Source organism: Helianthus annuus, chromosome 1, assembly GCF_002127325.2.
Source record: "Helianthus annuus cultivar XRQ/B chromosome 1, HanXRQr2.0-SUNRISE, whole genome shotgun sequence".
Classification (NCBI taxonomy): domain Eukaryota; kingdom Viridiplantae; phylum Streptophyta; class Magnoliopsida; order Asterales; family Asteraceae; genus Helianthus; species Helianthus annuus.
In genome coordinates, this window is record NC_035433.2 from 146,084,117 (window position 1) to 146,100,249 (window position 16,133).

At 34.2% G+C, this 16,133-nt stretch overlaps 1 protein-coding gene across 1 annotated transcript; it reads left to right on the forward strand.

The window, feature by feature from the left end:
• Nucleotides 1-11,592: 11,592 nt before the first annotated feature.
• Nucleotides 11,593-16,133, forward strand: LOC110936593 (putative disease resistance protein RGA3). The gene is made up of 4 exons (XM_022179000.2): nt 11,593-14,814; nt 15,423-15,488; nt 15,589-15,694; nt 15,785-16,133. The coding sequence occupies exon 1, from the start codon at nt 11,677-11,679 to the stop codon at nt 14,590-14,592; it is 2,916 nt and encodes a 971-aa protein (XP_022034692.1). The 5' UTR covers nt 11,593-11,676; the 3' UTR covers nt 14,593-14,814; nt 15,423-15,488; nt 15,589-15,694; nt 15,785-16,133.

Genomic DNA, 16,133 nt, shown 5'->3' on the forward strand with positions numbered 1-16,133 from the left:
CTTGAAGGCAACCACTGGTGAGATTTCCAAGGTAACTACAGCAGAGGGAGGTCCCTAGTACCAAGACAAAGGGGCATCAGTGGATGAACCATTGGAGACTCCTCCTGGTTCAACTGCTGATACAACTAACACTAGTAGGAAATCAGATGATCCCATTCATTTGGGTGATGGTTTAAAATACCATGCTTTGACGGAGAGGCTCTCTACCATGGAAACAATTGTTGCTCAGATGAATGAATCCATCCAGTTTTTGGTTCAAGCTTCCAAAAGTCAACCCACTCCACAACAATACTCCCAAGAGCTCTGGAATGCAGTTTAACCTATTCTATATCACCAAAGGGAATTACTTGCTACTCAACAACATATCCGGAACAGATCCGGGTATCCCATTCCACCCCAAATCACTAAAACTTACATATCATGCATCCTTAATTCATTGATTAATTCTACAGGGTTGATTCTAACAGTTTGTTCACGCAAGAAAATCACTAAAACCTGGTTATCATGCAACCCTATTCACACACAATCCTATCATCATGTATCGATCATTAGTCAGTTAAACAATAACAAACACTAACCGGTATGCAAGATGACACGAGGATGTTTGAAACAAGAAAGCTTCGAGAGAAGGAAGGGCTTCCTTTGACCGAGAGGGAGGAGAGAGTGCTAGGGTTTGCTATTTGGTGTTTTTGAAATAATGCAAACTAATTATGACTTTGTGTGTGTATGCATGTGACATCTCGTATTTTCAATCTTTCCATTTTTGGCAAGTCTACTTGTACTTTCTATTTTTGTAAGTTGTACCTTTATGGTATTTGGTTTTATTCCCAAATTGTACTCGAGACTTGAAATCATAATGAAAATGCATGATTTTATCCATATTTGTGTTTGAATGCTATGTATTGTCGAAACAATTGATAACATGTTGAAACTATGTTAAACACGTAAAAACAGTGAAATTACATCTTAATCTTAGCTCTTAAATTCATCGTTGCCAAGAGATTACCCTAAACCGTACAAAAATCGGGAATTTATACGTTAATTCGGTAAAAATATCAAAATTTGGGTTAAAATGATTTTTATACTATTTTATTAATATTTTAAATAAATAAATTTATAATTAAAATTAAATAAATAAATATTTTTACTAAATTTTTATTGATTTTTGATGATTTTGGTTAGTTAAACTAACCTGGTTAGCTAAATCCTGGTTAAATCGGCTAACCAGGTTAAGTTTATTAAAGGGCAGCACTAACTGAGTCAGAAAACTCAGTTAGTGGCTAACCCAGTTAGTCAGGGTAACTGATATTAAAAAAAATGGTTTGAACCGCGCGTGGGACAGGAATCGAACCCGGGTCAACACCCTCTCAAACACGCGCATTAACCAACTGAGCTGCAGCTTCACATCTGTTATGTCTTGGAACCGTATTACATTTAACCTGACATTAAATGTTCGAATTTAAACCAATAACCCGCCCAGAACCTGTTCATCTTCTCCGGCCTTTTTGACGACCGGAAACCGTCGTGACTTTCCAAATACCTGTAACCGACACCCTCCATTCCTTATATAAGTATTGTTAGGTTTATTCTATGTTACTCATGTTACCACCCTTCTAGGGTTAGGCTATGTTAATTGCGTTAAACTTTGGTTTGAACACATAGATATCATCGTTACGAGTATAACTGTTAATATGAACTCATATAGTCACGTGGATTTGAGCATGTTAAACTATTTCAAACATATTATACTATATTCAAACTTGTATACTCGCCAACATGTTTTGTTGACTTTATTTTAAATGCATACTGCAGGATGAGGAAGTCAAGATTTGAAGAAATGAATAGGATGGCCTAGAAACCCACTTTTGAAATAAACTATGTTTAATGTTTGTTATTTCCTTTTATGACAATGTATGAAACTTTGAAATTTTAATAAATGAAATTTAATTATATTGTCACATTTAGTGTTATGATGTCTTTGAACAGTTTGTACGTCTCATCCCGATGTTTCCGCCATCGGTTGGGGTGTAACAATGCATGTGTTCGAGTTGTGTGAGCCGGACCCAACTTGGGCTTCGTTTCGGGCTCAAGGAGTGGTATGAAGAAAGTATTCGGCCCGTGTAGCGAGTGTGCGACTGATTTAACACTTAACATTTAACGAACATGTAATTATTCAATTATAACGACCTTGCACAACCAATTACGTTTAACCAGTTTAACATAATATGCACCTATCCTAACGTATTGCGAAATGCGAAAAAGAATGATACGAAAATTAAAGGCCAAGAGGTGAAACGACACAAACCTTGAAAGTACGGGTTGTTACAATTTTGGTCATTTCACACCCACTTAATACCAAAAATTAACCCCCATCCGTGTCAGGGACTCTGCGGGAACGAAATTGCAAAAGTTGGGGACTATAGCTGTAATTTTAGTAAGTTAGGGACTAAAGATGAAAAAAAGGGAAAGCCACAAATACTATCCGTGCATTTAACTCTCATTTATCAGTTATTACTAATTTTATTATTTATTAAAATTAGTTATTGTTATTAATATTAATTAATTAATTAGTTAATAGAAAAACATAAAAAACAAACAAAATAGAAAACCTTAAATTAAATAGACATGTTAGTAAAAAGAGTAACTTTATCTGTATATTTACGACAGCGGCGGATCTAGCCCAAAAATTTAGGGGTGTCCCATTTTTTTATTTTTTAGAACAGGGGTATCCTTTGTATAACGGAGACAAAGTTGAGGGGTATTTTTACACTATAGAAACGGAGTTAAAAAGTATTTTTACACTACGAAGACGGAGTTGAAGGTAGCCCGTACTACCTCTACTAACATTCTAAGTCTGCCCCTGATTCACGGGAACGCTATTCACCTATAATTAATTTTTTTAATATTTTTTAAAAGTGGCTTTAACTAGAGGATAAAAGTAAAAGATAAAAGACTAAATTATGATTTTGGCCCATGTGGTTACATCACTTTTACTATATTAGCCCAAAATATTATTTTTTAACATATATGCCTCCATGGTCTCTATAACTACCTATTTTGGCCCCTGAGTCTAACTCAACTCCTTACCCTGGTTAATTATTTGTCACATGTCAGGCACATGATGGATATATTTGAAATTTCTCTTCCCCCTTTACTGACTTTATCTATATATATTTAAAAATTTAGTGATATCAACTTTTTATCTATATATATATTTACAACCTTCATTATGAGCCTATTAAATATATTTGTGTCTTTCAAGTTGTAATTGCCCATCCTTGATCAATAATTCCCTTTACTATGCATATAAATACCTTCAATTGTCTTCTCATATTAGTCTAAACTTTTCATCTTTCTTGCAAAATGAGAAATTTCAGTTTTGCAATTTTATTCATTACTACCATAACATGCATTGTTCTTCCACATTTTCATGCAAGATTAGCCATGGCTACATGCACCCAAGATGGATCAGAGCGTTGGGGTTGTTCAAGTCAGACCCGGTAAGATTAAAAAATTTATTTATTTATTTTTTAAGAAACTAAAGGCTACCCACTTTTAAAGATTTGATTTTTTTAACTTCTAGGGTGAAAACAGGGGCACACATGTTCTGGTGGCACTATAAAAGTCCGTACAAAGTTCATGAACCAAAAAAGCCATGGCAAATATCTATATATACTTATACTTAAAAATTTAGTTATATCAACTTTTTTACAACCTTCATTATAAGTCTCTTAAATACATTTGTGTCTTTCAAGTTGTAATTGCCTATTAACAAGGGGCCAGAAATAAACAAAATTTGACCTGTTTCTAATTCTCCCTTTCCTGTTTCTCACACCCTAAAATGTAACCCCTAACTTCTCGGTTTCACTCTAATAAAAGTAAGCGACTTATCATTTTCCCATAACAATCATCATTTAATTTTGTGTTAATTAATGTTGTCCATTCCAAAAGACCATCTAAATGGCTTTATAAATCTTTGTCAAAATTTAAAAAATAACCGTTTTTAGGGTTTATTTTTTAATTTTATTAAAGCTGGCCAACCCACGCGGGCTAGCCACGCCCTGCCATACCGACCTAACACGTCACTCACCAGCGGAGGCCTCGAAGTTCACGTGTCAACCCATGCCCCAAACCCCCGCCCCACCATACCCCACGGTTTAAGATATAAGAGCCACATATACACTTCGCAGGTGAATTTATTTTCTTTTGATTATCATAGGTTGATTTTAATTTATATTTTATCTCAAATTGAGTATATCCAAATAAATAACTTACAAATGGGCCAAGTTGGAGTTGACCAAAAGTGGAGTTGCTTTGTGTCCCAGTTCTATTAGTTTTTTGCACGTTTGGGTCTTACAACATGAGAAAGTAGTAAGGGCAAAATGGTCAAAATCATTTTTTTATTATTGTATGACTAGAAACAACCCCCCCCCCTGATTTTTGTACGAACATAACTTTTATAATACTCTAATATTTTTTATTTAAAAAATGCATTATAATGTTTAATAGTTGCAAAATTTTTAAGTAAAAAGGAATAACATATGAGAGAATGCGTCTACATAAAGGTTATATTATCATATATATCATCTTGTGAATTATTCATAACCATCTAAGCATCTTAAGTATCATGATAGAGGGGCTTGGCTTAGGTTACACCATCTTACTATCATATGAATCATTGATAAACATTTACTCAAATAGCACATAGGTTTACATTATGCCTTTTGACTTATCCATGATATCTAATAACAATAATAATACTGTTAATAATTATAACATAAAGACAATCATAATAATTGTATATGTCACCTAATTTACTATGTGTTCTTAACCATATTTTAAAAATACTCAATAGTTAATGTTACTTAGTGATATATTGTTATACATGTTCCTTACAGTATGTATGGTTTCTAATTTAACATGACATTAAATTATATTCTAACCACACATCAATTAAAGGACATTGATTCCAGACCCTAACTACATATTTACCTTCATAAATACAGCTTTAATGATGTTTTTAATTCTACTTTATTATATTAATGTGGCTATAATTGTTATGTCTCTTTGTATGCAAACCCCTAACTTCTCGGTTTCACTTTAATAAAAGTAAGTGACTATCATTTTCCCATAACAATCATCATTTAATTTTGTGTTAATTAATGTTGTCCATTCCAAAAGACCATCTAAATGGCTTTATAAATCTTTGTCCATATTGCAGCCCATACCCGCCTTCTCTCCAACAACCTATAACCGCTCTGTCTACACGTGTGGCCATGGCAAGGAACGATTCTGTTGCTGGGTATTCAGAAAAATGGACCACACTAGAAGCCATCTTGACCCATGGTAGAAGAAACAAGCATCACATGGTATGCCCTACAAACTAGATTGTATATATAGAATATTCATTTTAGATTATGTATCTTTATCAAAATCGAAGAGTAAAGGACAATATATCTCTATCTCTACACATAATATTAGGGAGGACGCATGACACGATTCCAGCCTCCGTAATTTGTTATCTCGACCGTCTCTTTTATAAAATTATAATGTTAAAGAAATATATACTTTTAAATTTAATATTAACTTAACTATATATGCTAAATATTTAATTATGGATAATTATAACATGATTACCCAAATGAGTTTATATATTTTTTATTTTTATCTTAAGTTAATTAATTTAATTGTATTAAAAGGATACTTGAATGATTATTTACAAAGGTAACCCAATAACCAAAAACGCGTTTAGTGGGATCTTGGTGCTAGATTTTCAATCATACATTTTGGGTTAGACAGCAAGATTGCCACTAAATAAATATGGATGTTTTTTATTAGTTAAGACTCAAAAAGAACCATATGTTCAATATATATATATATATACATTCATCCTTTTATGGTATTATTATAAATCAAGAAATGACTTCTTGACAAGTTGATTGTTATATACATATGATCATACAATTTTCATATGCATGTATGAGTTGATTGTTATATGAAGGCACAAGCTTATTTTTAATACATTAAATCAAACATCTATTTGAACTTACATTCGTATGTTAAAACCTAACAGTCAGTTTACGAGTTTGACAGGCAATAACCAAATCCAAATTCGTATAGTTTGTGACGACCAAGCTGACCCCACACGGTTGTTGGTTGTATCCACATCACATAGGAGGACTATATTGCGGTTGAAAAAAAAATAATGTTTTTTTAATACTGAAATCTATTTTTTAATACGGAATTCACATTTATAGATATTTATAAATATTTTTTAACAGTTATAAATATTTATAAATATTTTTTAAGACCGAATTCACATTTTTAATACCGAAAAAAGTACTGTTTTTTTTAATACCGAATTCACGTTTATAAATATTTGATGAAAAAACAAAATGGAATTTAAATATTGGGTAGATAAAGTGTGTACGCAATTCCTGGCGAACCAAGAATATGTAAACGTTGGTCATTTTGGTTAAGGTCAAATCAAGTTTGCATTAGAATGTAATATACACTTAGGATATGTCATTTTGGATAAGCACAATATTGGTTATCATTTTTGAATCAAATGGTTAAAGTTTATAGTTATGCTGGTAATATATGCAGTGTCCTGAATTCACATGGCGTGTTGAAGTCAAACGCATACGCAATAGCCAAGAGTGGTTCAGGCTAACATGTGGCGGTGGGAATTGCATGAAAGGTGTGGGGTGTGAAGACAACGATATGTGGTGTGATGGGTGCGAAAACCCCGTTGTCTTCCCGAGAGGAAGGTTTGTTTCTAAAAATGTTTAGTTGCACCGACCGTGTCAGACGTCTTACCACGAACAAACAATAGCTATTATGCATACCGTGCATCGCACGGACTTTCTCCCTAGTAAAAAATAAAACAATAACTAAATTTGATGGATGGATATATTTATAATTTCTCTCCCCTCTTTATTTTTTAGAATTGATCACTACCGCCCTCCTCGTCAACATCACCTTCTCCAACTACCACCATCTTCAAAAATCATAAATCACACTTAAAAAAACCCGGATTCAAACACCCTCGCAAACCACCTGAAACGCAAAATCACCACTAGATCTCTCCCGTTCATTCTCGGTTTCAGATCTGAAACGTAAGGAGTTGGTGATGTCGTTAAAGGGTGGATGATTTAGATCTGGAACATAGGGAGTTGGTGATGTCGTTAAAGAGTGAGTGATTCGGATTCAGTGTATGTATGTTCGAATGAAACCCACCAAATCCGATTCAGATCTGGGACATATGGAGTTGGTGGTGTCATTAAGCCACCCCCATACACCCCCAAATCCGGTTGACCCACCAAATCTGACAACCATCACGCCACCCACACCTGACCCGACCACCATTAGCATCGTCTTCGTCTTCGTCTTCGAATGAAACCCTAACTCTCAAATCTTCAACAACTTTGGCGACCATAATGTTTCCAAGAACAACTTTAAAAAAAAAGTTTAAATCTCGTGTTGTGTGCATACCAAAATCTCCATTAACTACACTTGTTTTGCCTTAAGACTTTTGAAATCTAAAAAGTTGCAGGTTATTGAGGTTCATGTTTGTAATTTAAGGGAATAAGAAAGGAACTGCTTATAGATAATCTCTACAATGAAAACAGAAAAAGTCAAAGGTATTAATTTCGCATCCATCAAAGTTAATTATGGTTTTATTTTTTGTAAAGTCAGTAAAGGGGGGGGGGGTTACAAATATACCCATCATGTGCCTGGCATGTGACAAATAATTAACCAGGGTAAGGGGTTGAGTTAGACTCAAGGGTCAAAATAATCATTTATAAAGACTATAAGGGCATAGATGTTAAAAAAAAAAATCATATTTTGGGCTAATATAGTAAAAGTAATATAATCATAGGGGGCAAAATCATAATTTACTCAAGATAAAATATAGAATATATATTTAATTGAAAAGGAGCCCGTGATCCCAGCTCAGCTGGGTGATTGGCTGGTTGTCTCCAATGGAGGCGCCGGTTCGATCCCCAGTTGTGGCAAGGGTGAGACATTTGTGCGCAATGACGGTGAAAAACCCACCGAGGAGGGTTTGTTCCTGAGCGTCACCCCGGTTTTCATCCGGCTGTTACTCCAGCGAGGAAACTCGTGTGGAGGCAGAACGGTTTCCGAGGGAAAACCTTCGACCCAAGTCTGATAACCCCAGCGCTGCCCCGCTATCTAGGCATAGATCTTGGCGAGCAGGGCCGGCCATGAGCATGTGTCGGGTGTGCGACCGCACACAGCCAAAAACGAAAAGGGGCCTGCAAAATTTTATGTATTTTTATATATATCTGTACATAAAAGGTTGGGCAGTGGCAGAGAGGTGGGTCTCGAGGCCCCTAATTTTATCCGGAATGGTGACCGGAATATTTTTCCGGCAAGAAGTAGTTGCAGGAAAGATCTTAAGAGGGCAAAGATGAAGAGGATGAGGGTATTTAAGTAATTTAGTAAGGTTAAGTAAGGGTATCAAAGCCAATACATAGATAATAGATAACCTTTTTAGTTCTCTCACACTTGTGTCCTTTCAAACTTTGACCTATTTTCTTTTAAATTTATAATTACCAAAAAGTAAATAATGATAACATAAAAACCTTAAAAGAAACCATTTTAATTTCAGTTGGATTCTTATTTATAATTATGTTAGGTTATACATTTATTAGTTTATTTAATTTATTTGATTTTTTTATCTAATTTACTAATATTTTATATTTATCTATTTTTACCTCAGTAAAAAAATATAATATACTAACAAGTATAGAAATATATTGTGACTCTAAAGGTTTTGGTTTTGCCACTAACTATTATTTTTAGAAAAATATTATTTCTATTTGTTTTCTTTGATGTGTAAGAACAGTTTATTAGAAGTTCTGTAATTATTTATAGTTCTGAGATTAACTCAATATATATCCTAATATTGGTCTCTAATAATCTCAAGTAGACGTCATTGGCCATTGACACCTTTTTTACATCAGTAGACTCGTATCCTCGTTCTGAACAAAAGCCTTAAAACGTCATTTTGTAATTCGGAAAAAAATATAACTCTGTTAAGTTTTTTTAACTGAGGGCCAGTGGAGTAAAAATAGTTGAAAAGTGGGACTGTCAGAGGGAATAAAAAAATGTGGTTCTACCAATGGCTAATGAATTCTATTTGAGATGACTGGATGCCAATATATATATATATAGGGGAATGTTCATTTGAGAAGAAATTTAATGTGAGAAGAAAAAGAAGAAAGGGCATATTAGTAAAATTCTATTTCATTTATAACTCATATCATTAATTTTTCTCTTTTTAATTAATTACTCAAATAATCATTAATTATCCTACATATAATCTACAAAACCTACACATATCAAAATTTTTCTACATATACCCTACACATTATAGAATTTTATCCTACACAGTCGAAATTTATCCTACATACCTCGAAATATATCCTACACAACTTGTAATTTATCCTACACAACTAGTAATTTATTCTACACTTTAAATTAAGTTGTTTTTTTAATTTGGAAAAAGTATATATTTTGAAAAGGAGTTACAAATTTAATTTAGCTAGTTATTAAAGGGGAAGAATACAAATTAATGATTTATGTAAGTTTACCAATATACCCTTATATTAAAATTAACTACAAATATTAAATGAAGTAAAATGAAGAATACTAATTGGTTGAAACTTCTTCTTTTTTCTTCTTACAAAAAAATTCTTCTCATTTGAACCCTCCACTATATATATATATATATAAGTGTATATATATATATATATATATATATAAGTATATCGTACATTGCGGCTTAACGTACTTCACGTACGACAACTTGCGTGATTTGTTCTATAACATGCGTGATTAATGTTTTCTATATGCGTGATTATTGTGTTTCAACATGCGTGATTTTGGATTTTTGAGTTATAACGTGCGTGATTTTAAAATGAACGTGCGTAATTACCTGTCGTACGTGATGTACGTTAAGCCGTAATGTACGTTATATATATATATATATATATTAAAAAGATCTATATTTTTACTTTTAACTGTGTCAGTCTGTTTTAATACTAGAAGTTAGAACTATTTTAAAATGCCCAAAATTTAAACCCAAGCCTAATAACTAATGACAAAATATCCCACTAAGTTTTAAAAGACCAAAATTTCAAACAACTAAATCCAAATTAAATATCATATAACAATCGATTTAGGGGAGGGCCTAATTTTTTATCTCCTATAGGGCCAAATTTTTTTTAAACATTTTCGAAGACGTCCCTGTTAACGAGGGTCCTCGTTTAGAGGATGTGACAATGGTCACCATTAGAAGTTCACCTTTAAAAAAAACTCAATTGAAAAGGAGAAAAAAAGACAAAAGATTTTAGTATTTAAACTACTACAATCACAAGAGGCTGATGTAAGAATTCAATAGTGAAGCCCTTCAATTGGGCAAAAAGGGCGGCAGGTGTAACAGTGCCTGGCAGGTGCCTGGCACTTCTCTATTGGCCAAACAAATTTACGATTTTATCCCTCTTTAAAATTATGATTTTGCCATCAGTTAAAAATTATGTTTTCGTCCCCGCTTAAAAATATATTTACGCCTACGCTCTCAGCTAAATATTTCAATTTTGCCCCGGTAAAAAATTACGATTTTCACCCGTTTCAGTTTACAGTTTTGCCATTAGTTTTTTCACTTAAATTTACGATTTTGCTATCAGTCCAAAGTTATGTTCTTGCCTACACTTAAAAAAAATTACACTTTTGCTCCTGGCTAAAAAATCCAATTTTGCCATCGGTTCAAAATTACGATTTTGCCCCGTATAAATTTATAGTTTTGTCATTAGTTTTTTTTCTCACAGCCAAATTACGATTTTACCCTCAACTTAAGTTTACATTTTCCCCATCGTTTTTGTTTGCTTTCCTGGTGACATTACAATTTTGTCCCCAGTGTAAAATTACAGTCGTGCCGGCAACTTCCTCGCACTCACCCGTTTGTCCATTTACTTTACAATTTATCCCCGAATTAAATTTATGATTTGGCCCTCAATTAAAAATTACGTTTTTCCCATTGTTTTAGTTTTTTTTTACCAAAATTATAAAGGTTTTTTTTTTGTTTTAATTGATTTATTGCGGTCTTATCATCGTTATTTGTTTTTTTTCCTAGAAAAATTATAATAATCTTTTTTTAATTAGTTGAGAATTATTTGGCCCTCGCCCCGCAACGCGGGCGGGACATCTACTACTTAAACTATAAAAACAAAAATTAAAATATTGAATGTGAATGCTATAGAAATAGTCAACTGTTGTATCAAAAGTAGGAACCTTATTTAATTTTATGAATAAACAAAGCTTAAAATGACAACACATAGCTAGCTTAGAATATGTTTTTTAACTAACATGGCCGACAATACTTGTTAGTTTATTACTGTATGCGCTGTACTTGTTTCCAGAAGTCAAAAGACTTTTCCCAGAGAAAAACACTCTACCCATCATACCACGTGCTTGTATAGTCGAACCTTTATGCAACAAAAACTTGTACCTTAAGCATTGTTTAAGGTGAGTTTTTAAGGAAAAAACTGATAAAGATCTAAAGGTCTTTTCCAACCTTTTGTGCACAAAAAACAGTTGCTGAATTGCTTTCACTTTCTTGCTTTGGTTTTCAAACATTCAGTTGTTGAAATGGGTGATGCGGTTGTTGCGGTCCTTGTGAAGGAGGTGGTGCGGATACTGGGTTCTTTAGCTAACCAAGAGCTTGCTCTACTCAGGGGACTCAAAGGCGATATTTTGAGTCTTCAGAATGATTTCGAGCAGATCCAAGCTGTTCTTCAAGATGCAGAAGAGAAACAAGTCAAGAATAACACTGTAAAGATATGGCTTAAGCACCTCAGATCTGTCTCCTTGGAGGCAGAAAATGTGCTGGACGAGATCTCAACTGAGGCTTTGTTGCAAAGCCTACACAAAAAAAGAGGCTTCAAACACAGGGTAAGAGCCTTCTTCTCTCCCGATCATAATAAGTTTATGTCCCGTGTTAGGATTGCTCACAAAGTTAAAGACATAAGAAAGAAGCTTGATGACATTGCATTTAAGAGATTTGAGTTAGGTTTGATCCCTTCGGATGCTATAAGTGATGTAGATGATATGGTAGTTGAAAATGAGATGCCAAATAGAGAAACTAGCTCGCTTATACATGATTCTTCAATCATCTTTGGAAGAGATGAAGAGTTGGAGATGGTGACTAAAGCGATATGTAACCAAGATGTCGGAAATGGTGAGGTTCCGGTGTATTCTATATGGGGTATGGGAGGTTTGGGAAAGACCACTTTAGCTCAGTTAGTTTATAACCATGAAAGGGTGAAGCAATGTTTCGAGTTAAAATGTTGGATCTATGTTTCTGAAAAGTTCCAGGTTAAGGAGATAATGAAAAAAATCATCGAGTCCATAGATGATTGTGGGTGCACACTTACATTGCTAGATAAGTTGCAAGAGTCCCTTCAAAGCAGGTTAGGGGGGAAGAAATTTTTGGTTGTACTAGATGACGTTTGGGTTGAAGATGATGAAAATGAAAAGAGCATGTGGGAGGAGCTAAGAAAAACATTAAGGTGTGGGGCAGATGGGAGTATTGTTGTGATGACAACACGATCACAAGCAACTAGTCAAATGTTTAGTAAGGTTCCCAAGTTACAACATAAACTGGGATGTTTATCAAGAGATGACTCGTGGTCACTATTCGAAAAGCTTGCATTTGCACCCGGAAGAGAGAGAGATAACATAAGTGAGCTAGAGCATATTGGAAGGGAGATAGTTGAGAAATGTAAAGGACTACCTCTAGCAGTGAAGACCTTGGGTAGCTTAATGTGGTCGAAAAGTAGTACAAGCGATTGGCAACATGTGAAAGACAACAACTTATGGGATTTGGATGAAGTTAAAGTCGTGCCTGCTATTTTGAAGTTAAGCTATGATAAACTGCTTCCACATTTAAAAAGATGTTTTGCTTATTGTTGTTTATTTCCAAAAGGTTGTGAAATCGAAAAGGATGTACTGATTTCGTTGTGGGTTGTTAATGGTTTCATTCCACCCAAAGGAGGAAAAGACTTGTATATGCTTGGGGAAGAAATTCTTAATTGCTTTGTTTGGAGGTCATTCTTGCAGGTTGTTAATCCCGGCAAATTTTCAGATGGTATTTACAGATATAAAATGCATGATCTGATGCATGACATGGCACATGATGTGATGGGACATGATTGTTTGGTTATGGAGCATGGAAGTAACAAGGCTGAAATACCAGAAGCGGTGGTTCATTTGAGCTCGTCACGCCATATTAAGTTTTCAGATGAGGATTTACGAAAGTTAACATCGTTAAGATCAATATTCATGTTCAGGAAAGAGGCTGAATGTAGCAAAAGTTTCAAGCAAGCTTATGTAAGGGTATTACACTTGGATGGTATTTACTTAATGACATTCCCTAAATCCGTTTGCAAACTCAAACATCTAAAATACCTGAATTTATCAAATTCAAGTATAGAAGTTTTACCCAAGTCAATTATGTATCTCCAAAACTTGCAATACTTGAATTTATCACGTTCAAGCATTAAAGTTTTACCTAAGTCGATTATGTATCTCCAAAACTTGCAATACTTGAATTTATCACACTCATATACGGAAGTTTTGCCTGAGGGGATTATTAATCTCCAAAACTTGCAAACGCTGCGTTTGTATAATTGTTATTCGCTGCGTAAGTTGCCTAAAGGCCTGAGATACATGAGAAATCTTCATTGTTTGGACACATGTGGTATTTTACTCAAAGATTTTCCAGAAGGAATCAAAGAACTAACTAGTCTCCGAATACTTTCAAGGTTTCCAGTTGGTAAAGGGGATGTGGCCAAAATTGGGGAATTGGAGGATTTAAATCTACTTGAGGGCAAGTTGTGGTTAGAAGGGCTAGAGAATGTTGGAAGTTTAGAAGAAGCTAAGAGTGCTAAACTTGAATGCAAAAGAAATCTATTGGATTTGTTGTTGCGTTGGTCTAAATATAGGGAACTGGAACTAGCAGCACAGCGTGTAGTTGATGAAGAGGTTCTGGAGGGACTAGAACCAAATCCGAGTCTCAAGAAATTGACAATATATGGTTACATGGGAATGATTATTTCTCCCAGTTGGTTGCTGAATTTAAAAAATTTGCTTGAAATTAAAATTTCTATGTGTAGTCGTTGTGAGCATATTCCATTACTTGGGAGATTACCCAATCTTAGGATCATTGACTTGAGTTACATGGGTTCTTTTAAGTGTTTCCTTGATGACGACACAAACATGTTAGGAGGTACCACCGATACGTTTCTTTGTGTAGAAGAATTACACATCAATTACTGTCGGAGTTTGGTTTCCTTGCCAAGTAACCTTCCAAAACTCAAGGTTTTATACTTAGAGGAGTGCAATGCTTTAGTTTCTCTACCGGATGAGATTCAGAGTTTCAAGCATTTGAAAGAACTTACTATATCAGACTGTGAACAATTAAGGAAAAGGTACGGAAAACAAACGGGTGTAGAGTGGCATAAAATTTCTCACATTCCCCACGTCAAATTTCTTGACCCACTTTAGCAACTTCTTTGTGAAAGAGTTGCTACTGTAGCTAATTGTACATGCTTCCCAAACATGATGTACAACTCTTTCAGGCAGCCTCTATGTTTACATTGCCACGTGTTGCCACCTAGCATTTCTTTTCTTAAACCCACACACGTGAGAGCAGGACGCCGCCCCACCACCGTCAACATCAGCCTACCGCTACCGATTCTTTGATCCGATAAACAGAACCTTCGGCAGGTAGTTTGCCCGCCCTTATTTATGATTTCAATTTTGTTAATTAAATTTTCAACATTCCCTTTAAATATATATAGTTCAAAGGTCAATCATTTATGTATAATTTCTTTTATTATTTTTAAATTTATTTTTGTTGGTTGGTGTTTGGGTTTGCATTCGGCACTCATGGGTTAGATTGTAAATTCTAACTTTGATTATGTTTTGTATCCTTTTCATTTGAATTTCAGAATTTAGTAGTATTCCCCTTCTGGAAACACTACCAAAGCCTGATGTTAATTACCTGCTTCATGACATTTGATTTTAAGTGCTTTGTGAATTTTATTCAAATCCGCTTACTAAATTACTAAAACATAGGGGCGTTTAACTGCTTATAGATATATATGTGTGTGTGTGTGTGTGTATTTTCTGAATGTGACTATGTGTTTTACATGTTGTTGGTGTTGGTTCTTGCTTAAAATAGTTTTTTAGGTGCAAATAGCTGTTAATTAACTGTTCATTTACCTCTTAATTTGACTTCCAATTTGAACTGTTATAAATCTGTGGGTTGCTTAAAATCATGTTAAATGTTAAATTTTCACTTAAATACTGTTTTTGTACAACTCTTGATGCAGGTATTGGTTATTTTTTTGGGGTCTTTGAAAACTGCAGCTTCATTGACGGTTGAAAGGACTAATCAAGTTAGTATATAGCTCTTAGCATACACAGTTCTATCTTCCATGTACCGTATATTTAGTCATTAATTAGCTTACATATTATGTTTATTTTATGCGTTTTTAGGAAAATAAACAGAGATTTGTGTGATCAAAGTCAATGCAAAGGTTACAACTCGCTGCCGTCTGTTGCGTCAAAGTTCTTCGATGTATTTTCGAAGCCGTCCATGGTGGTATGATTTACTTTTTTGGTTCCGATATATGATTTTATCAGTTGTACTTGTAGCATGTATTATATCATATTTCTTTGATCTGTGTTTCAGGAAAATGCAAACTAGAGTCCAACAACAAATTGTGAAAAAAGAAACAGAAGAAAGTGAACAAGATGGTGAGTCAATTACTGACTCAGACTCAGTAATCTTGAAACCAAAGATCTTCCTGAAAACGATGATGGTAAAAAAGAAAACACAAACATTGTCGGACAAGAAGATTTAGTCATGGGTTGACCGAGTTTCATGGAAGTGGACGTTCAATATGGAGAAAATGTGGGAAACATGTAGGAACTACGTGGGCGATATAGTCTTTTGTTTAACTTTATTTTGTATTTAAGCACCTTGTTTTTCATTGTAATGTTACGAGATTTAAATTAATTTAGAGAAATTTTTTTTGTCA